Source organism: Dermochelys coriacea, chromosome 19 (genome assembly GCF_009764565.3).
Source record: "Dermochelys coriacea isolate rDerCor1 chromosome 19, rDerCor1.pri.v4, whole genome shotgun sequence".
Lineage (NCBI taxonomy): Eukaryota > Metazoa > Chordata > Testudines > Dermochelyidae > Dermochelys > Dermochelys coriacea.
Genome location: NC_050086.2, coordinates 8,600,047 through 8,623,660, shown reverse-complemented (window position 1 = coordinate 8,623,660; position 23,614 = coordinate 8,600,047). Strand labels below are relative to the sequence as shown.

Sequence of the window (23,614 nt, the reverse complement as noted above, 5' to 3'; positions counted from 1 at the left end):
CCACTGCACTGTCAGTCAACACTGAATCAATTGTACCATCAACAACTGGGGTCATCATAGCAGTACAGTGTGTTGCAGACCAAGCACTGTGCGTGGGTGTCAAGGAACAAAGGGATAAAATGAACCAATGAGTGAATCAGGGCAACAAAAAGTGCTGTGACAAATTTGAGGCGCTCATGCTGTGTCATGTGACCACCTGGCATTTCACAGTGACAGCGAGGCGAAAACTTGCATGCTTTAAAAGTACACTTGAGCTAAAGGGGAATCTCCGTGAATGGTTAGCAGATTAGGGCCTCTGACACAGAACTGAGTCCTAATTCCATCCAGTACAGGCAGTTGTGCCTAAGGACAAAGTCAGTCTCTGGAGAACCCAGAATATAGGATGTACGGCTGGAGGCCCTACAAAATACAGGGAAAGGATAATGCCCCGGTTGCAAGAAGCCTCAATAGTGGCTCTCTCTCCTACAGCCTGGCAGGCCCTCAGCAATCAGGATCTGACCAACTAGGAACTGTGGATGCCTCACAGGGCTGTGCTGTTACTTTGAGAAATTCCTTGGTGAATCCGTGGTCCCTGATCCCTTTGTCCACTAGCTCAAAGCACCTGGATCCTTTGGTGTACTAAAGAGAAGTCCTGCAAAACTGGATCAGTTGGGGTTTTGGGGGGGGGGGGGCGGGTGAGGCTTACAGAATTAGATATTAACCCAATTTTCCACATGAAGAAAATGAGACCTGGAGAGGTTACTACGTTCCTTGCTCAAAGTCACACCATGAATCAGAGGCAGACTTTGGAACAGATCCCAGAGCTCCTGATTCCTATTGCCCCCCTCTGACTCTCAACACATTTCTTCTTTCTCTGCAGCAGGTACACGGGTAGCGACAGAATTACATTGTTTCCTTTCCAGGTAAAAAAACCCTCCTCTTGTTTTATGTGTATGACTCATCTATGTCCTTCCATGTTATTTAACTCCACAAAGCACTTTGAACTAGAGTGTGTGTGAAACATACCATACAAAATAGAAGCCAATTCTGCAAGAACTCCACTTACAAAGCTCTCACTGGCTTCAATGAAAGTCTGTGCAGAGAAGTGTCCAGAGCAGAGAGAGCACCCTGGAGTGGGGACACCCTAGCCACTGTCCTAAGTGACCTAAGTGGTTTAAAACAAACAAAAGGAAGTATTTTTTCACACAACGCATAGTCAATCTTGCCAGAGGATGTTGTGAAGGCCAAGACTATAACAGAGTTCAAAGAAGAACTAGATAAGTTTATGGATTATAGGTCCATCAATGGCTATTAGTCAGGCCTTAAACTTCTATTACTAGCTAATTCATTAAACAGCAATCAATTTAAAAAATAAGGAAAAAATGGGAAAGAGCAGGGAAGTAGCTGTTTAAGAGTCCAATCCTGTAAGGTCCTAGGGGCTCCTCAACTCCCCTGGAATTCAATGTCCCCATCAAGTTTAGTTGAGGGTGCTCAGCTCCCCATCAGCGCTAGCCTTCAAGTGCTCAAAATGGAGAAGTGGGAGAATTATACAGGTGCTATAAAAGCCCACATAGAAGCAGAGTCACAGATACAGCTAGGTGTGCATCTCTCCTGTTCAGATTAGCAAAGGCAAGTACTTCTGCATTTTCCCCAAGGGAGTGGGGGCTGTTTGCTTATGGTCCTTTCCACATAAAAAACCACACAGGAGCACTAAACGCTCAAATATATTTTTTCAAGACACTAAATGATCCGAGCAACAAAACCCAGATAAGCAGAAGAGAGTGAAAGATAATGCAGCTCCCAACATGTGCAGAGAGGCACCAGCCCATTCTAAAGGTATATGGAATATTCATTCCCTTCCTGGGAATAAATTAAGTGGGGACATTTTATGCCTGAGGCCTTTTTGCAGGAGATTGCTCAGTGAGAAGCGAGAAATTGAACCAGCAACAGGTTCATGAAGCCAGAATATGTGTTTAGAAGTTCTTAAAACAAGCCAGCGCTTACTTTTTCTTGAAGTCTCCCTCTTCCCAGGGTATACACTTTGTTAAACTGGACAGATGGTGGTAAATATTTGTCAGCTCTTTATGAGGGAGAAAATTCCTCAAGAGAATTACCTTTCTTATGTCTGTGTTGTCAGAAAACTGGCGTTTATCTGCAGACCTATTCATTCTAAAAAAACACCTATTCAAATATATTAGCAGGGGCTCTAATTAAGAGAGAAAATGAGGATCAAAAAGTAGGGGGGAAAATTGATACTCATTAATTAACTATAGTTCATGCTTTTGTTCAGGAAGTCTGAATTTCACTAGGCTACAAGGGAGATAGGGTGCCCTAGAGATAGGGAAAGGGACTAGGGGTCAGGAGACTTGGGTTCTCTTTCTTGCTGTTACTGATCAACTGTGTGATCCTGGACAAGTCACTTTCCCCTTTGTACATCTGCATCCCCTGTCACTCATTGTCCATCTTGCCTATTTATGTTGGTATTTTGAAAAAGGAGCCTCAATTTCAGTTGGAGCAGGGCACCCAACCCCCCTCAGTTCCTCTGACAAGCCTGTCTTCAGACTGTAAAATCTTGGGGGTAGGGATTTGTCTCCTTATGTTTGTACCATAGGCGCCAACTTTTCCCGGCTCTGGTGGGTGCTCACCCCAGCCCCTCCCCGCCTCCACCCCTGCCCTGCCCCCTCCCAACCCCTTCCCCAAAGTCTCCGCCCCCTCCCTACCTCTATTGGACTCCTTCCCCAAATCCCCACCCTGGCCCTGCGTCTTCCCAGAGCACGCCCCGTTCCCCCTCCTCCCAGCCCTTGCCACCGCGAAACAGCTGTTTTGAGGTGGCAAGCGCTGGGAGCTACGGGGAGAAGCGGGGATGCGGCACGCTCAAGGGAGGAGGCGGAGGTGAGCTGAGGCGAGGCGAGGAGATGCCAGTGGGTGCAGAGGACCCACCAGTTTTTCCCCCATGGGTCCTCCAGCCCCGGAGACCCATGGAGTCGGTGCCTATGGTTTGTACTGCACCTAGCACCACAGGGCTGCAATCCAAGCTGGGACTCTAGCAAAACAGATAAAGCAGAACTTCATGTGACCAAAGGAATGCAGTTTCTGTGGACTTTAAAATAATAAACTAATTATTTCAATGTTCATTCACAGAGGTTTATAGGGTCCTTCTGCTGGCTAATTTAAAATAGAAACCTTCCTTATTTTCCAAGCTTTCCTTGATTCACTAAATAGTTAAATTAAGAAGGTTTCTGAGTAGCAGCCGTGTTAGTCTGTATTCGCAAAAAGACAAGGAGTACTTGTGGCACCTTAGAGACTAACAAATTTATCTGAGCATAAGCTTTAGTGAGCTACACTTCACTAAAGCTTATGCTCAAAAAAATTTGTTAGTCTCTAAGGTGCCACAAGTACTCCTTTTTAAATTAAGGCAGCATCATCCAGTAGTTAGAACACATACCAGTGCAAAATATTGTTTTCCAAAAAGGAATGGACTACAGAAATGTTCATTCTCAAGAATTCAGTCTCTCAATATGCTAACAGGGAAACACATGTCTAGCCTGGTGACTGAGTGTGGGAGGAGGATGTGGGCCCAAATTCTGTTACTGGCTTATGTTTCACTGCCCATTCGTGTTTGCAGTGATGTTGAAGCTGTGTTGGTCCCAGGATGAGAGAGACAAGGTGGGTGAGGTAGTATCTTTTACCGGGCCCACTTCTGTTGGTGGAAGGAACAAGCTTTAGAGCTTCACAGAGCTCTCCCTCGGGTCTGGGGAAGGTAGGGTAGCCAGAACGTGCCAGCTAAATACAAGGTGGGACAAATTGTTAGGCAGAAGGGGTTCACACATGTTGTAGGAGACCATTTAAATTGAAGTGGGCAATTCATACTTTAGTTCTAGGGGAAAGAAAGGTGTTAATTGCCCACTTGATTGTACCTGGTCTCCTATAACATATGTAAACCACTCCCACCTTTATTTAGCTTGGACAGTCTTATCTTCCCCAGATCTGAGGAAGAGCTCTGTGAAGGCTTGAAAGCTTGCCCCTTCCACCAACAGAAGTTGGTCCCCTAAAAGATATTACCTCACCCACCTTGCCTCTCACACTGACAATTCTTGCAGTAAATCATATTTTCCACCCATGTGTGTGGATGATTACATTTTCATAATGTTTCTATTAAGATATATACACTGTAAGTAAGTGAAGTTCTCAACATGCTTTGAAGAGTGTGTAATGACCCCTAGCTTTTATGTAGAACTTTCACCTGTAGATCTCAAAGTGCTTTACAAAAGAGGTAAGTACCATTAGCCTTTTCTTATGCACACCCCGTGCAAAGTCCAAACACACACCATTCCTGGGGTTTGGCTTTGGGGAAGAATTTCACAGACAATTTATTGTTATTAATCTGTATAATGGTAGCACCGAGGAACCAATTGAAATCAGGGGCCTGTTGTACTAAGCACTACACAAGACCATGTTCGGTTACAAATAGCTTAATCTAAATGAATGCCAAACTCCCACTGAAAGTCAATGGGAGTTAGGAGCCTAGTTGTCCTTTGGGCCTCTGAGAGGTTTTTTATTGGTTAGCCAAAGAGTAACAAAAGAAAACTCAATCCACACTTCCTTCCTGAGTCAAAATTCTTCCTAAAAAAAGAAAAGGAGTACTTGTGGCACCTTAGAGATGAACAAATTTATTTGAGCATAAGCTTTCGTGAGCTACAGCAGTTGCATCCAATGAAGTGAGCTGAAGCTCATGAAAGCTTATGCTCAAATAAATTTGTTAGTCTCCAAGGTGCCACAAGTACTCCTTTTCTTTTTAACCAAACATTTAACATTGTGGCCCTCAGTTCTCATTTAATACAGAGATCCTCCCAATCCCGATCTTACTCCTTTTTTGCAGCTACAAGAGAGCTCAGTTTGTGTTACATGCTTTTAATGTAATATTTGAAAGTGATGCAGCTCCTTGATTATACACTTCCCCGCCCCTTTGTATCTGTGCTGTATTTTCCCCTGGTGTAGGACCTACTTTTATTAGGACCGACTCTCCTCTCATTCACAGCTCTAATCTTTCCAGCTCCCTTTGCAATTCGGTTCCATCCTTCTTTATGGTAGTTACTACTCCAAATGTTGATGTTGTCCGCAGAGCTGATCATGGATGAAATTATACCAAATGTCTGAAAAAGAGAGAGACAGAGCCAGGTGTGCAGCAAAGTGTTTGTCTGTTCTCGAGTTAGTTGGTGAGAAAAAGCTCTGGAAACCCTAAGTAGTCCTGGACTGGCAGGAGAATCATTTTGTATTAGCAACGATTCAACAACCACAGTGTCAAAAATGAGGGTGAAGTGCACAATTTTAATTGCCATACATCTACAATTAATTTGGCTTTGCTTGCTATGAATATAGTAAACATGAAACCTAGGTCACACCTGTCCACTTTAACAGACTCATTTCCTGGGGACATCATCACATTGTGTGCTGAGGGGCCATGATGAGTCATCCCTTTACCTGGCAGAGTAAATCAGTCCTTTCTGATCTCAGGGCAAAAAACAGCCATGTGGGGTTTATTTTGCACTTTTTCTTAGCCAGCAAATGGAAGTTGGCACTGGGTGCGTGAATGGGGGAGACAGGGTCTACGTTTTTTAATTTTCTAGATTTTCTGCACTAAGAACTGAAGGATTCTTCCTGCATAAAGCTGGCACACCATAGGGGAAAGCCCCATGCCCTGGTTTAGCCCTTTTTAGAGAGACTAATCTCCGGGGAAAAGGTAGTTCAATTTTCTTACTCATTCATATCCTTGATCTACACTCAGAGAGAGTTAAAGTTGCCACATAAGTCTCCCATCCTGGGTCCACAGACGTGTGTTAGTTGGGCTTGTGCTAGCATGTTCAAAGTAGCAACACAGATGCTGCTTTGACATTAAGAGCACAAGAACGGCCATACTGGGTCAGACCAATGGTGCAACTAGCCCAGTACCCTGTCTTCCAACAGTGGCAGGTGCCAGATGCTTCAGAGGGAATGGGGAACAGGGCAATTTATCGAGTGAACCAGCCCATTGTCCAGTCCCAGCTTCCAGCAGTCAGAGGTTTAGGGACACCCAGAGCATAGGGGTGCATCCCTGAACAACTTGGCTCGTAACCATTGATGGATCTATCCTCCATGAACTTATCTACTTCTTTTTTGAACCGTTATAGTTCTGGCCTTCACAACATCCCCTGGCAACAAGTTCCACAGGATGACTGTGCGTTGTGTGAAGAAGTACTGCCTTATGTTTGTTTTAAACCTGCTGCCTGTTAATTTCATTGGGTGACCCCAGTTTGTGTGCTATCTGAAGGGTTAAATAAAACTTCCTTATTCGCTTTCTCTACATCATTCATGATTTTATCAACCTCGATCATATCCCCCCTTAGTCATCTCTTGTCTAAGTTGAACAGCCCCACTTTTTAATTTCTCCTCATATGCCTGTCTCTGTACTTTTTCCAATTTTAGTATCTTTTTTGAGATGGGGCAACCACAACTGCATAGAGTGGCATTATGATATTCTGTCTTATTATCTATCCCTTTGCTAATAATTCCTAACATTGTTCGCCTTTTTGACTACCACTGCATATTGAACAGATGATTTCAGAGAACTATCTATGATGATTCAAAGATCTTTCTTTAGTAACAGCTAATTTAAACCCCATCATCTGGAATGTATAGTTGGGATTATGTTGTCCAGTGTGCATTACTTTGCATTTATTTTAATATTGAGTTTCATCTGCCATTTTGTTGCCCAGTCATCAAGTTTTGTGAGATCCCTTTGTAACTCTTCAGTCAGCTTTGGACTTAACTATCTTGAGTAATTTTGAATCATCTGCTATCAAGGTTCCTTCCCCACTCTGAACGCTAGGGTACAGATGTGGGGACCTGCATGAAAACCTCCTAAACTTACTTTTACTAGCTTAGGTTTAAACTTCCCCAAGGTACAAACTATTTTACCTTTTGCCCTTGGACTTTCGCTATCACCACCAAACATCTAATCGGGTTTTTTATTAGGAAAGAGCTGTTTGGAAACGTCTTTCCCCTCAAAATCATCACCAAAACCTTGCACCCCCCGTCCCGGGGAAGGTTTGGTAAAAAACCTCACCAATTTGCATAGGTGACCACAGACCCAAACCCTTGGATCTTAAAAACAATGAAAAAGCATTCAGTTTCTTAAAAGAAGAATTTTAATAGAAGAAAAAGTAAAAAGAATCAACTCTGTAAAATCAGGATGGTAAATACCTTACAGGGTAATTAGATTCAAAACATAGAGAATCCCTCTAGGCAAAACCTAAAGTTACAAAAAGAGACAAAAACAGGAATATCCATTCCAGTCAGCACAGCTTATTTTCTCAGCCATTTAAAAAAAATCATAATCTAACACATATCTAGCTAGATTACTTACTAAGTTCCAAGACTCCATTCCTGTTCTGTCCCCAGCAAAAGCATCACCCAGACAGACCCAGACCCTTTGTTTCTCCCCCCTCCAGCTTTGAAAGTATCTTGTCTCCTCATTGGTCATTTTGGTCAGGTGCCAGCGAGGTTAACCTAGCTTCTTAACCCTTTACAGATGAAAGGGCTTTTCCTCTGGCCAGGAAGGATTTTAAAGGTGTTCACCCTTCCCTTTATTTTTATGACATCTGCAAATTTTGCCACTTCACAGTTTACCCCTTTTTCCAGATCATTTATGAATATGATGAACAGCACAGGTCCCAGTACAGATCCTTGGAGGACTCTGCTATTTTACCTTTCTCCACTGTGAAAACTGACAGTTTATTTTCCTAATCTTTGTTTCCTATCTTTTAACCAGTTACTGATCCATGACAGGACCTTCTCTCTGCCTACTTTGCTTAAGAGCCTTTGGTGAAGGATCTTGCACAGGCTTTCTGAAAGTTCAAGTGCACTATATCCACTGGATCACCCTTCTCCGCATACTCGTTGACCCCCTCAGCAAATTCTCATAAATTGGTGAGGCATCATTTTCCTTTACAAAGCTATCTTGACTCTTCCCCAACATATCATGTTAATCTAGGTGTCTGATCATTCTGTTCTTTACTATAGTTTCAACCAATTTGCCCAGTACTGAAGTTAGGCTTACTGCTTGATAATTGCCAAGATGACCTTTGGAGCTCTCTTTAAAAAATGAGCATTACACTAGCTACCCTCCAGTCATCTGGTACAGAGGCTGATTTAAGCGATAGGTTACATACCACTGTTAGTAATTCTGCAATCTCATGTCTGAGTTCCTTCAGAACTCTTGGGTGAGTACCATCTGGTCTTGGTGACTTATTACTGTTTAATTTATTAACTTGTTCTAAAACCTCCTTTATTAGCACCTCCATCTGGAGCAGGTTTTCAGATTTGTCACCTAAAAAGAATGGCTCAAGCTGCAAGATGTCACAGCTTGGGCTCTCGAGCCTGGGGGTGGGAGGAGACAGCATGGCACTGGGAGAGGGGCAATTTCTCAAGCAGGCAGCTTGCAGGGCATTTAGGGATTTAGAGATCAAAACCAATATTTTAAATTCTAACCCAGTAGCCAATGGGCAAACAGTGCAGACCCTGGGGCACGGGCTTTGTGCACATGGTGGGTTACTTCACTCAAGCTGCCTCTGCTTAGAATTTTCACCATCCCATCCCAATCCTTTCCTCCTCAGGTTAAAAATAGGGTGTTTCCTACCCAATCCCTCCCTCCTCACAGAGCATCCCACCCCCATAGGACAATAATTTCCATCCCCATTAAAAACAAAAAAGACAATGACCGCCCCCAACTCTCTATGGATCATCTCACATGCACCAAACAAGGGACCATGCACCCAACCCATCCCAGTTCCAACGCCACAAGGTTTGGCTGAAAGGCACGGGCTAGAGTAAAGGACAGGGAAAAGCCCACTGTAGTCTCTCCAACCCCATAAGAACACAGAAACATTCACAGATCACAAAATTCCCCAGGCAAAACCTATTGACATACCCCTTCAATCCTACATGAGAAAATCACCCCACTCCATCAGCACACACCTGACCTAGAGATGATCATTCCCCAACCTCCCCCTTCAACTTTAACTCCATCCCTCAGCTGCACAATTAATAACCCTTTTCTGCCCCACCTAGAATCTGAGAGCTGTTCCCTTTAATATCTACATCTGTGTATGTTTGATTTAGATGTAGACATTAAAATGCATCTATCCAAACCTTTAGGTGCCTTTCCCATATATTAAAAGGTTGACAATCTCCACACACCATTCCAAAATCCCAAGGTCTGTATTGTATCATATTTATGTGGCCCCCCCATTACATAGTATCTGAGCCCCACAAGAGTTTGAATGTATTTATCCTCAACACCCATTAGGTGCTCTGGTCCCCATTTTACAGACAAGGCTATGGGAGGCTAAGTGCCATGCCCCAGGTCATACATGACAGTGCAGGCACATCAACCCAGGTCTTCCAAATAGATTAGTGCACTAACCACTGGACCATCCTCCCTCTCTCAACAGCTAAAACAGAGGCTAGCCATTCCCACTTGTACAGTCCAGGAGAGGCGCTATTTGGCACTACAATATTGAAACAGTAATATTAACCCCAGGGTAGTCTGATGCAGGGGACACATTGACATCATCACACATACACAAAGTAGAAAGAAGTCTCCTCCAATGAGTTTAAAAACAAAAATAAACTAATTTTATTTCTTAGTTTTGAAAAACAAAACTTACCAGGAATCACAAAAGCTTCAAAAACAAACAAAAAAACCCAAACCACACATTCTGCTTTGCCATCTTTACAGAACATTATAGACTTTGTTGTCAGAGCAACATAGCATGGTCACATTTAACCAGTCTACATGGACTACAGCTTGGATTGTCACATCAGGTACAATATAATATGGAGTGCATGTTATTGTAGTTCGTCTCGAGAACACAGACATACCACGCATCGACAGGTGGACAAAAATGGTAATGTACATCTAAAATACAAGGACAGACACGGCAAAAACTGCATCTAGGAAAAACTGATTGTACTCTCAATTCCTAAAGAATGTTATTGAATTAAACGGTCACATACCGACATGAAAGTGATGAAAGATTTAGGCAAAGACCAAACAGTACAGAAATCACATGTACAAGAGAAACATATGTCTATGGAACAAGCTGTCATGTGATCAACAGCTGGAATTTACTTGAATACTTCCTGGAACTATAACACTTCACACAAAGCAGCAGCAAGAGAGAGCGAGATAGAAATCAAGTAGAACAACAGACACCATTGTTCTCAACTGATGCATTCCTCTTGCTTCTCAAATGTAATCCTTTAATTGTGCAATGTTTAGGTGTTAAAAATAGTGGTTTAATGGAAATTAATAGATCAGTTCTCTGAAGTCAGATCTGTTCAAAGTCAACATTTTAAACAGTGATAGACACAGAACCCTCCTGTAAAAAATGTACATTTCAGAGAAGACATTATGAAGTCCAGGAGATAGACACGATATAGTTTTTTTTTTTTTCAGGAGGTACATATCAGAAACCATGCAAGTACTGTATGTGATGGCAACTGATCCGCAGAACCTTGTTTTTAGGCACACAAAAGTGCTCCCAATCACAAATTTCCACAATTAAAACCACTGCAATTTTCTTGTGTGTGAATATACATCTGATGTTCAGTTCCCAATTTGAGAAAAGAATTCAGCACCTGTAAAATGAACAACTGCTGGCAGGGAACTGTACTATGAGAAAGTAAAACCCATCTTAGGGCTTGTCTACACCACGCAACTTTTATTGACAAGACTGTGTTGACACAGCCTTGTCGCTAAAAGTCAGTGTGTGTAAACGCTCTTTTTTGGTACTCTGTCGGCACTTTTGCCGACAAAATACTTCCAGCACCGCGAGCAGCATTAGCTTTGTCGACAGGAGAGTGCTTCTGCTGACAAAGCTGTGTTCACACTGCCACTTGCACTGGCAAAACTTTTGTCTTTTTTGGGGGGGGGGGGGGGAGCGCTTTTTTAAGTATCCGTGAAAGACAAAAGTTTTGTTGACAACTTCGCAGTGTAGACAAGCCCTTAGTGATTAAGTAAAGCAAAATATGGGCTAAGGGAAAGATCAGGTAGGTGAAATGGCAATTTCTATTGGATGGAGGAAAAACTGACACTGTCTCAATTGGGAGCAAAAGCTGAAACTCCACCAAAAAAAAAATCTAGTATCCCCAATATACAGGAGCAGGGAGTTTGTCAACCCAAAGAGTGATTGGCTCAAGCCTAGGAAGGATGATTAGCAGACAGGGCACTGGACTCAGAAGCCGAGTTCAATTCCTAGCTCAGCCACACATGGCTTATGTTACCTTCGGCAAGACACAATCTTCCCTGTGCCTCAGCTCTTGCATCTGTAAAATGGGGATAACAGTACTTCCCCACCTCATCAGGGATAACATCCATTAATGAGTGCAAGGTGCTCAGATATGGTGAAGAGAAGAGCCATAAAAATACAAAGACAGAGGACAGACTGAGACACTGTGGACCCTCACATGATTCAAACTTCCTACCTTGTAGTTGCATGGTGTAAAAAAAAAAAAAAAAAATCACCATTTTGGGCGAGTTCTCTAATTGTGTAGCCTCCCACCAAAACAAATGGGAGAACAGGCCCGTAAATACTGTCCATCTACTTCTCTTGCATTGCCTCTTACAAATCATATGCAGTCTGTTTTAATTCCAAAAAGAGGATTCACAAAGGGAGACCCAATATCTTGAGAGAAGGAGAAAGAGGATTACTTCATTACATGAGTAATCAATTACAGGCTGCAACTAATTAGTTACCATCATCTGAGCCAGGGGAGAAGTGAATTATCCAAACTGGGAAATTATAGCTCTTCTCATCTCGTCAATGAACCTTTCACATCGTGCTAAAGCACCAGCAACAAGTGTGCTTTCTAGTATTTGCTTTTGGAAATAGTTTTGAAAACTCATTACTTTCTTAAAACTTTGATCGTTCAGTATATGTGCGAGATGCTCAGCTAATGCCACAGCTCCATTGTCCTCAACTGAACTGTGCTGATTTACACCAGCTGAGTATCTCACCTAACTGGTCTTCTCCAACCGTGTGTCATCTTGTGACATCTTTTTAGGCTGAGCAGTCAGTCTGGCTACAAACTAGAAGTCATGAAGTCAGATACCTTCCTTTTTTTTTAGGATTACGTGCCAAAGATGAACAAAGCAATGTTCCACAATCCCAAAGAAGGGGCTGTTTTCCTATTAATTTGGTCTGCTGACTGCTCAGTATAAACATCCCACAAGTCACAGAGATATAATTCAACTAAAATGCTGCAAAGGCTCATCTATTTGTACAGGGTGCTGCAAAGTGGGGGGGCTTGATAGAGATTAGATCTTGGGGGTGGGGGGAGAATTTTGTAGGAGGTTTAGTTCTGTTGGCTGTTCACAGAAGTTCAAATAAATATGTTTTAAAAGAACTCCCAGTCAAAATTCACACTACTCTTATACCACTGATCAGAATAACATTCAAGGTAGGAAGAAGGGATCAAGTTAATTCCTGGTGAAATACCACTGACTAGTAAGAGTTACACCAGGGATGAATTTGGCTGTTTAGCATGCACCTCAACTCTTTTCAAGGTAGATCTGATATATGGGACATAGAGGTTACCAGCAGATCCTCAAGGCCAAATGATTGACCCATATTGGCTGTATACTCAAGGGCTTGATAAGATGGATTTATTGATCAAGCAAATGTCAACCAATGCAAGTGCAGCATCTATTACATACCAGACAAATATTTCAACAGAGACTGCTTAAGAACATCTTGGTTTACTTGATCAAAAATATTCTTTCATCTCTTACACCAAGGTCTTTTCCTCACTCCAGTTATCTAAAGAATAACTTGTATACCCCAATGGTGGTAATAGAGGTTAGACTTTTTCTGTAGTGGAGGAAAAAGTATCTGGTATTTTGCTGCAAATAAAACTTGCATGACCAACTGAGTGGGAGAAACTGAGTTTAGTAAGAAGTAAAACAAAACGACCCTCCCACCCAAAACTTTCCAAGGTGAATGTTCTGATCAGCTACAATAAGGGACTGGGATATTGGCATTTTCCAGTTTTAGGATAAAATGATATAACCTCACCAAAACAAAAACAACATGAGAACAGTTTGTTCTTATAAAACATGTTGAAAATCAACAGTTTTTGCAGTGCTGAAATTAGCTCAAGGTAGGCACTAGCTGTTCAAAGCCAAGCATTCAGAGTGTGGATATGCATGGGCAATTTTTATATTTAATTCAAGGCAGTATTTTTAAGCCACACAAATGCTGTCTTACTCCTAATTTGCTTATACACAAACACCACAAATCTGAATGAAGACCAACACAAACCAGAAACCCTCTGTGTTGACGATTCGTTCAACTTGCAAGCATACAGATTTTGTTAGGATACCCAGCTTCCAAAAAAGACAAATTATATATTCCATATGGGCCCAAGCTTGATACAATTAATGGAAAACATTGAATGGCACTGTTATTTTTATTCCATGTCTTTTTTTTTTTTTACACCATGGATCTTTTATGCTGGAATGCACGTCATACATTTCACACAAGCTACTTTCACAATAGCATTACTGACTTGATCATTTGCCTAATAAGACGGCATTCCTGAAGTTTTTCCACTTTATAACAACATTTACTAGGGGGTAAATGAACAACTAACAAAAATATAACATTACAGAAAATCCCAAATTGATTTCTGGCATTTTACAATGCACAAGGCCCTACTGACAATATAAGTTTGCAACTGGAGGTGGGGAACAGTGAAAAAGATAAGATAGGCTTTGAATGGCTTGATAATAAAGAGCTACATAAATGTTATGCCAATACAGGCTAGACACATAAGAGGAAATATTTTTCTTACTCCCCCCCCCCACCCCACAACTCAAATGTATACTATTCCTGTCTCCAAAACGAGGACCTGCCTGCAGGATCCCATCTTGCAACTTGAAGTTGATGGCAGGAAAGAATCAATAGCTGACACAATACTGAAGTCAAATCTACTGTGCCTGTTTGAATTTATCACCATTAATGCACTCTCTTGCTATCAATCAAGTCAAAATGCTTTTGAGAGTTCAATAAACACTTTATACATAATTAAAAAACAGCATCATGATTTGGGTAAAGGCCAATTTTAGAGTGATTTATGTACAGAATCAAATATGAACCTAAACAGCCTAGTTTGTTCACAAAGAATTTCTTAACTATTTTTTATAGAAAAAAATCTGTGTAGGCTAAAAAAAGGTTGCTTATAAAATAGCATAAAACCATAGGAGCATGTGCCACTATACTGAGGCATATTTCCTCCTACTAAAACACTTAACACAGAAATTCACAAAACCACAAACGTATTTTCAAAAGGTGCTTCCTATTTCAGAAGTAGCAGATACGCTATCAGCCATACAGGATGCCATGAAAAATACCATGTTTTTAATCAGAACTGTAAATCAGGAGTGCAACCTGGGTAAAAACAGAGTGGAGATTAGTTGAACCAATCTAACAACTGATTGTCTTAAAAAAAGGAAGCAAACTGTAAAAATTTAGGAGCAAAAGTTAAAAACTAACCCTGGACCTCTTATCCTCTAACATCACAATCATAATCTGATGATTATTCACTTTACATATAATGTAGGCCATCTCCACGACAGGGGGACATTACAGTATTGTTAGAGAGGGCTGGAGGCTTAACATTCTATAGGCAAAACCATGTTTCACTCAACATACCGTAAGTCAGTTTTTATTTTAATCAACTGTCAATGTGAACAACTGTACCTATCAGTGTAATGCCACCCTACAGCAGCATAATATTTTAGAGGCAAACTCCATCTGCCTCCTAAGTGGTCTGCGGTTTTCCCTCTTTATTTATTTTTTTTCCTAATTGCAGTTCTGCCAACTACAACTTATTTAATTCTGCACATGTATTTGTGCCTCATGTCAAATCATAAAGGTACCTTTAAAACAAAAAGTATTTGGCATTTCTGAGAAAAGTAACTGGAACATGTTCAAAAATGGCCCAATCTGTGTAGGAATTTTAGTGTACACTGTATATTACACTTATATTTAATCAATATATTAATTAGAAGCTGTTGTACCAATACAAAAAATACCACATTTGACTATTACAAAAGAAACTATTTTGTAACCAACATTATAGACGGTACTGATAAGATATTGTTTTAGCATTTGGTACATCATGCTATACAATATCAAGAAAATGGTAACATATCTTCAAAAAAACCCAAACTCTTGCTTTGCCATTATTTTAAATCTGGTGGATTTGCTACATTTGGGGAGTTAGTCCTTAAAAATTAAAGTGCTGTTTAGAATATTGGCATCTAAGAACTTGAACATGAGAGACAACTACAAGTAAAATCTCCTGTTGCCATATATAATGCAGCAATGCAGACATCAATACATGTATTAATTTAATATCCTCATATAGATATTGTTTACAGCATCACAAGACTTAGCAGTGCATGGTACCCCCTACCTCCCGTGTACAATCAAATGTTTTAGATTCATTTAGTATTGTTGGATTGTTAGGATCTGGGCGCCTTGTCTGCAGGATTTTCTGTTTGGGATTTTTCATCTCCTCCTCCTCCTCTGTTTCACTTTCACAAATGTGAACGACTACGCTAGGAGTAGACTCCGTTCCTGCATGAAGCTCATATTTCTCCCCTATAGAGTACAACACAAAGAAAAAGCAAGTGAAAAGGTTTGACAGTTAAACTCAAAGTAACCAACCTGTAACAGCATCCCACAGGAAATAAAAAAAATAATCACTGAACTATTTTTATTTCAAAATATGCTTCCATTATTATTCACACTAAATGATGTACTAAAAATCTAAAGATTCATTTTAATTCCTTTTCATCTTCAGTTTAGTCCACTTTCATACTTGATTTGACTAGTGCTGCTTACATGTTTTGAAATACATTGCCACCATATTTGGTAAATTGTGCTCTCTGCACACTAATAACACTTAATTGATATTTTGGAGGGAGAGATGGAAATTTACGTGCATCGTTAAAGGGTTTATAGCTATATTTGTCTTAATTTGCATACAAAACTGAAGCAATATCATTTACACTATGCACTTCTACCATACCTTTCAGAGGATCTAAAAAGAGCTTTGCAAACATTAAGCCTCCCCCTGAAATAAGTCGTGTTACTACTTTATGCATTTTACAAATGAACAAACGGAGTTCTAGTGAGGGAAAGGGATTTTTGACCAAAGTAACACATCAAGTCAGTAGCAAAGCATGTCACACCATGCACTGAGAAATTGGAGTTTCCGTTGTCAGGGGAAAGAAATGGCAAGGTACCCAGAAAAGGTCAATTAAAAGGTTTGACAGTTAAATTACATGGTGACCATATCTAAATATGACAGTGATTGGCACTCTAGAAAATAGCTAAGATAGATCACTCCAACTAACTGAACCTTACCACGCGTTTCTCATTCAACTAAATATGCACTGAGATTTCAATGGCAAAATTAAGTAAATATGTGGCTCTTGCTCAAGAACATCCAATCCAGCAGAGTGCTAAACTCTGAAGCTCTCTCAATCGATTAAGAAATTGGCAGAAAAGTCATTGAACCATTTTGTCCCTACAAGCAATCATGTAGGGACAAACAGGAGATCTGTGTCTATACTCCATTCCTTTTCCTAGAGAGGTGAAGAAAGCTACTGAACAGACATTTCTGAATCAGAACAGCAACGAAAGCAGGAAGACATTCTTACCTGGACCCAGTTTGGAAACAGCACAGAGTAAGTCATAGTTTATTCCAGGAGTTGCATCTTCACTCTGCTTCCACCCAACTGGTGGAGATGCAGGAGGTGATATCAGGAACTGTTTGACAGGTTCTGGGGGAAGGAGGTAGGACTTGTCTCCTACTTCACTGGACACCTGGACCTGAAGAAACAATGCCACCATGATAACAGAATCACAGAAGTTAGACTAGAGGATCTAATAGAGCTATAAAAGATATCGCTTTCTTGCAATATAGGACTGTTCTTCTTAACACTTTTCTAGTGTTTTATCCAGTCTAGCTTTAAAAGCTGCAAGCAACAGAACTTACACCACTTTCTTGGGAGACTATTCCACGGGGAGATTTCTCTCACGGTCACAAAGTTTTTCCTAATACTAAGGCTTTGTCTGCAATGGAACCTGAACAACTCAACTTCTGTCAGTCAGAGGTGTGGAACCCCCCCCCAGAACGATAAAAGTTTGCTGACGAAAAGCGCCGGAGTGAACAGTGCTTTGTTGGCAGACAAAGCTACTGCCACTTGTTGGGGGTGGAAGTTTTTGTTGGCGGGAGAGCTCTCTCCTGCTGACAAACCGCGGCTACATTGCTTGCCTTTTAGTGGCACGGCTGTAGCGGCACAGCTGTGTCGCTAAAACGTATGTAGTGTAGACATAGCTTAAGTCTACTTTTTCCTCTCAATTTCCTCCGTTTCTAGTTACTTTGTTCAATGCTGACAATGAACTTGGCATTGTATAGAATACATGCTGAGCCACTAATCCAACACAATTTGTACATGGACCCAGTGTTTGTGGAGAGGAGATGCATGACTGCACTTTAAGAAAAGGAGTGTATTCAGCTTGTGGAGGAGCTTTGTCACTCAAGAGTGACCCTTCCAGCCAATTATGGAGCTGTATCATCTGCAGGTGGAAAAAGAGTCCCTAATATGTATATTCATAGAATATCAGAGTTGGAAGGGACCTCAGGAGATCATCTAGTCCAACCCCCTGCTCAAAGCAGGGCCAATCCCCAATTTTTGCCCCAGATCCCTAAATGGCCCCCTCAAGGATTGAACTCACAACCCTGGGTTTAGCAGGCCAATGCTCAAATCATTCATGCTGAAGTGGAGAAAGGATGCATGTGTGTGTGGTTAGAGGGAACTTCAGAATGCTGTCAGGAATGAGAACCCATCAGTAAGTACAAAATGGAGAGGAGATAAGGGTGCATTTAGAGCATCTACATATTGCATCATACCTGTGCAAAATACAGCTTCAGCTTTTTCCCACTGATGTCTGTCTCATGCAATTCTATCCGTGCTCTTGCTGCTGCCTCTGGGGTGCTGAAATTTATCCTTACTCTTCTAAAGCTTTTAAACAACTGGAATGTCACTTGATTATCATAGATTGTGAAAAGTGCTTCGAATCTTTCCTAAAGGTGAAATAAAAAGATTCTTCAGATACAAAATGAAGATTTTCATTCAGTGAAAATACATTTTCCTTTGACTTTTTCCCTCCAGTTAAGTTTCTTCAACTAAATTACTCCCTTAGAACCTGAAGATTCTCTAGTTCACTCACCCCCTTGATTTAAAAAGTTTAGTACAGACTTGCCCAGCAAATGTATTGGACATCTCTTCTATTAGAAGCTTGTAAGAGAAATTAATCAACCTGAAACTCTAAGCCTTGTTTTATTGTCAATTCCATCTCCATTTTTATAGTAATCTGGACTCATATAAACAAAGGCCTATAGATCTTAATTCATATGGTGCCATCTAGTGACAGCTCAACAAAGGTATTTCCACTTTTGTGGGTCTTTCACCTATGGCGCTCGAAAACACCATGCGGATAGATTGACAGAAAATATCATAATGCCACTATATAAGTCCTTGGTACACCCACACCTTGTGTGCAGTTCTGTGTATACTGTGTGCAGTTCTGGTCATCCTCTCTCAAAAAAAAGATGCATTAGAATCGGAAAAGATACATAGAAGAGCAACAAAAATGAGTAAGACTATGGAATTAATTTTATATAAGGAGAGATTAAAAAGACTGGGACTTTTCAGATTGGAAAAGAAACGACTAAGGGGGAGATATGATAGAAGCCTGTAAAGTCACGAATGGTGTGGAGAAAGTGAATTAGCAAGTGTTATTTACTTCTTCACATAAGCCATGAATCAGGAGTCACCCAATGAAATTAATAGGTAGCAAGTTTACCACAGCTTCATGTAAAGAAAGCACAGTCAACCTTTGGAACTCATTGCCAGGGGATATTGTGAAGGCCACAATTACAACAGGGTTCGAAAAAGAATTAGATAAGTTCATGGTCAGGGAGGCAACCCAATGTTCTGGGTGTCCCTAGCCTCTTGACTGCCAGAAGCTGGGAGTGGATGACAGGGGATGGATCACTCAATGATTGCCTGTTCTGTTCATTCTCTCTGAAGCACCTGGCATTGGCCACTGTCAGAAGACAGGATACTGGGCTAGATGGACCAATGATCTGACCCAGTATAGCCATTCATATGTTCTTATGACACTACATAAGACAGTTCTGTCTGAATTCTTCTGCCTTCTATTATTAAATGCAACCCCAATGATTAATTTCTTCCACTTACAGCAGAGGAAAAAAAAAACCCCTGAAAAGGATTTTGTTAACTTCTGCATTTGACAACCCTTTCTGTAAGTGTATGTTTCATGTATTTGCCTTTTAAAAGCTGAAATAAAATAGTTCACTGTCTAGCTGATTATACATACACTGCAGTCAGTAAGTTTCACCTTTTGTTTGTGAGAGCCTTCACCAAAGCATCAGTGGGGAAAAAAAAAAAAAAAAAAGACATAGCAAAATATCATTAACATCACAAAAATTGTAAGATGACTAGGAGGCAGGCCTGGTACCTGAAAATACTTTAAAAAAAATAGAAGTTAAATATCTATATTTCAAATTCATGGCATCTCTTTTAGCTTCAGTGCCCACCCCATCAGTTACATGGGAATACTGATCATTACCCACCAACGTAAAGAGCTTTGAGAGCTACAGACAAAAAGTGGTATGTGAAAAATATTTGTGCAATACACATACACTATTTACAGGTTTAACTATTGCAAAGTGGGGCTTGAATGGGGGAAGAGGGAAGATTATGTTTTGGTCCAGATATATTCTGCTTGCACAGCTTGAAAACTCCACTAGCTTTGCCAATGAAGCTTGAAGTTTCCTTGAACTACAGGAGGGCAAGTTGGGTATGGAGGGCAGCACAGGAGAAACACATCCATGCTGTTCTGATTATGTAGCTAGAGAGTGAAATCAGACTCCAGATCTGTCAATCCAGCACCTTTTGCAAGCACCAAATTCACTAGAAAAATTAGAAGAATAAAATGAATGGATAGGATAACCCCGCAAGCCCCGCCAAAAGAGCTGATTTTTGGATGCACTTTCAGTATGTGTGCACACAGCATATTTTCCATTTGATTCAGTAAGTGTGTCTGCTGTGCATTTACCCCTTAAAAGAAGATATAGGGAGAACTAAATCAAGCTACTAAAATCTATGTCCAGAGGCTGACAAAGCAGAGTTTCATAAAACAGATAAAAGCCAAATAATATATCAAAGCAGCTCTGTTCTTGCAAGCATTAGGAATAAGCCTGCATAATAAGTTTTCCATTTATAGACCTAACACACAATCCTGGCTGTTCTAAAATAATGTCTTATCTACTAAAATCAATCAACTCAGATGAGCTTGCTAACAGGTCAATCAGTACTGCTCACAAACTACATTTAGAGAAAATTTAACCAAATCCTAAAATATATAAGTTCAAAAGAAAGCTCCATGTGAATTTACATGCCAATGTAGATTGCATTCTGAAAACCCACGTGACAAATACCTTACAGAATGATTTCATGTGGCTGCCAATTATCCAAGTGTCATTAGACAGAGAGCTAGCATGTCTCCATACGTTAACCTCATGTGCCCCGGTAATGTTTTGGAGCAGAAGTGTGGAGACAAGTGACACTTATCAGAGACATGTATGAAACAAATTATAAAGCCAATGTCTTGTGGTGCATTTTTTCAATACTTGGCAACAAAAATGATTAGGGGTCTAGAGCACATGACTTATGAGGAGAGGCTGAGGGAGCTGGGATTGTTTAGTCTGCAGAAGAGAAGAATGAGGGGGGATTTGATAGCTGCTTTCAACTACCTGAAAGGGGGTTTCAAAGAGGATGGCTCTAGACTGTTCTCAATGGTAGCAGATGACAGAACGAGGAGTAATGGTCTCAAGTTGCAATGGGGGAGGTTTAGATTGGATATTAGGAAAAACTTTTTCACTAAGAGGGTGGTGAAACACTGGAATGCGTTACCTAGGGAGGTGGTAGAATCTCCTTCCTTAGAGGTTTTTAAGGTCAGGCTTGACAAAGCCCTGGCTAGGATGATTTAACTGGGGCTTGGTCCTGCTTTGAGCAGGGGGTTGGACTAGATGACCTTCTGGGGTCCCTTCCAACCCTGATATTCTATGAATACTTTCCACACAAAGAAGGAATGATAGGATAGTGCCAGCTCTATGGAGGAAGAACTGTAGCAGTTTGGGTAGCTTATTTAAGAAAGTATTTCCTCTTCAGTTTTGTTTTTAACTAATGTTATAGTTTTACTAACTTTCTAAAAGGTAGCTGATGCTGAAGGCACTGAAGTCCTTATAAACAGAGATGGATTTGCAAAAAGAAAAGGAGTACTTGTGGCACCTTGGAGACTAACAAATTTATTTGAGCGTAAGCTTTTGTGAGCTACAGCTCACTTCACTGGATGCATTCAGTGGAAAATACAGTGGGGAGATTTATATATATAGAGAACATGAAACAATGGGTCAAATATCATAGAATCATAGACTATCAGGGTTGGAAGGGACCTCAGGAGATCATCTAGTCCAACCCCCTGCTCAAAGCAGGGCCAATCCCCAATTTTTGCCCCAGATCCCTAAATGGCCCCCTCAAGGATTGAACTCACAACCCTGGGTTTAGCAGGCCAATGCTCAAACCACTGAGCTATCCCTACAAGCCTGTTACAATACACACTGTAACCAGACTGATCAGTTAAGGTGAGCTATTACCAGCAGAAGAGCGGGGAGGGAGGGGAGGAGGGGGGGACCTTTTGTAGTGATAATCAAGGTGGGCCATTTCCAGCAGTTGACAAGAACATCTGAGGAACGGGGGGGAGGGGGGGAAGGAGATAAACATGGGGAAATAGTTTTACTTTCTGTAATGACCCATCCACTCCCAGTCTCTATTCAAGCCTAAGTTAATTGTATCCAGTTTACAAATTAATTCCAATTCAGCAGTCTCTCGTTTGAGTTTGTTTTTGAAGTTTTTTTTGTTGAAGAATTGCAACTTTTAGGTCTGTAATCGAGTGACCAAAGAGATTGAAGTGTTCTCGAACTGGTTTTTGAATGTTATAATTCTTGACGTCAGATTTGTGTCCATTTATTCTTTTATGTAGAGACTGTCCAGTTTGACCAATGTACATTGCAGAGAGGCATTGCTGGCACATATCACATTGGTAGATGTGCAGGTGAACGAGCCTCTGATAGTGTGGCTGATGTGATTAGGCCCTATGATGGTGTCCCCAGAATAGCTATGTGGACACAGTTGGCAACGGGCTTTGTTGCAAGGATAAGGTCCTGGGTTAGTGGTTCTGTTGTGTGGTTGCTGGTGAATATTTGCTTCAGGTTGGGGGGCTGTCTGTAAGCAAGGACTGGCCTGTTTCCCAAGATCTGTGAGAGTGATGGGTCATCCTTCAGGATAAGTTGTAGATCCTTGATGATGCGTTGGAGAGGTTTTAGCTGGGGGCTGAAGGTGATGGCTAGTGGCGTTCTGTTATTTTCTTTGTTGGGACTGTCTTGTAGTAGGAGACTTCTGAGTACTCTTCTGGCTCTGTCAATCTGTTTCTTCACTTCAGCAGGTGGGTATTGTAGTTGTAAGAATGTTTGATAGAGATCTTGTAGGTGTTTGTCTCTGTCTGAGGGGTTGGAGCAAATGCGGTTGTATCGTAGAGCTTGGCTGTAGACAATGGATCGTGTGGTGTGGTCTGGATGAAAGCTGGAGGCATGTAGGTAGGAATAGCGGTCAGTAGGTTTCTGGTATAGGGTGGTGTTTATGTGATCATCGCTTATTAGCACCGTAGTGTCCAGGAAGTGGATCTCTTTTGTGGACTGGTCCAGGCTGAGGTTGATGGTGGGATGGAAATTGTTGAAATCATGGTGGAATTCCTCAAGGGCTTCTTTTCCGTGGGTCCAGATGATGAAGATGTCATTAATGTAGCACACGTAGAGTAGGGGCATTAGAGGACGAGAGCTGAGGAAGCGTTGTTCTAAGTCAGCCATAAAAATGTTGGCATACTGTGGGGTCATGCAGTTACCCATAGCAGTGCCGCGGATTTGAAGGTATACATTGTCCCCAAATGTGAAATATTTATGGGTGAGGACAAAGTCACAAAGTTCAGCTACCAGGTTTGCTGTGACATTATCGGGGATACTGTTCCTGACGGCTTGTAGTCCATCTTTGTGTGGAACGTTGGTGTAGATGGCTTCTACATCCTAGTGGCCAGGATGGTGTTTTATGTTTTGTTGTTTTTTTATTTTGAGAGAATAGTGCAGAGAAGAAAATATTTAAAAGATGTTCTATCAGATACAGGTATATTTTAAAAGTAGTCTTATTTAAAATATTCAAGACTGTCTCTCTGTACATAAGCTTTCAACTCATTGATGACAATGTATTTCTGCTCGCTGATGACTCATATAAATATATTGGGGCCACACTTGACTCATCTTTAGTAGAAGTTTAGTACCAACATATAGGACTGGAAGTTAGGTCTGTGTAGGTCCCCAGAAA

The 23,614-nt window shown here is 41.1% G+C and overlaps 1 protein-coding gene across 6 annotated transcripts in view; it reads right to left on the bottom strand.

The window, feature by feature from the left end:
• The window catches only part of RCAN3 (RCAN family member 3), an 82,458-nt gene that overhangs the window by 40,539 nt on the left and 18,305 nt on the right, over window positions 1-23,614 (bottom strand). For 5 of the 6 annotated variants that reach the window (XR_006278229.1, XR_006278230.1, XM_038377659.2 and 2 more), the window contains exons 3-6: window positions 18,004-18,177; window positions 16,748-16,919; window positions 15,496-15,683; window positions 4,985-5,132 (exon numbers count right to left, since the gene is read on the bottom strand). Coding sequence is in view for 4 of the 6 variants with exons in the window: in XM_038377659.2 (XP_038233587.2) it covers window positions 4,985-5,132; window positions 15,496-15,683; window positions 16,748-16,919; window positions 18,004-18,177 (682 nt within the window). In the remaining 2 variants the exon portion in view is untranslated. The remainder of the gene's footprint in view (window positions 1-4,984; window positions 5,133-15,495; window positions 15,684-16,747; window positions 16,920-18,003; window positions 18,178-23,614) is intronic. The other variant, XM_043506044.1, reaches the window with a different exon arrangement.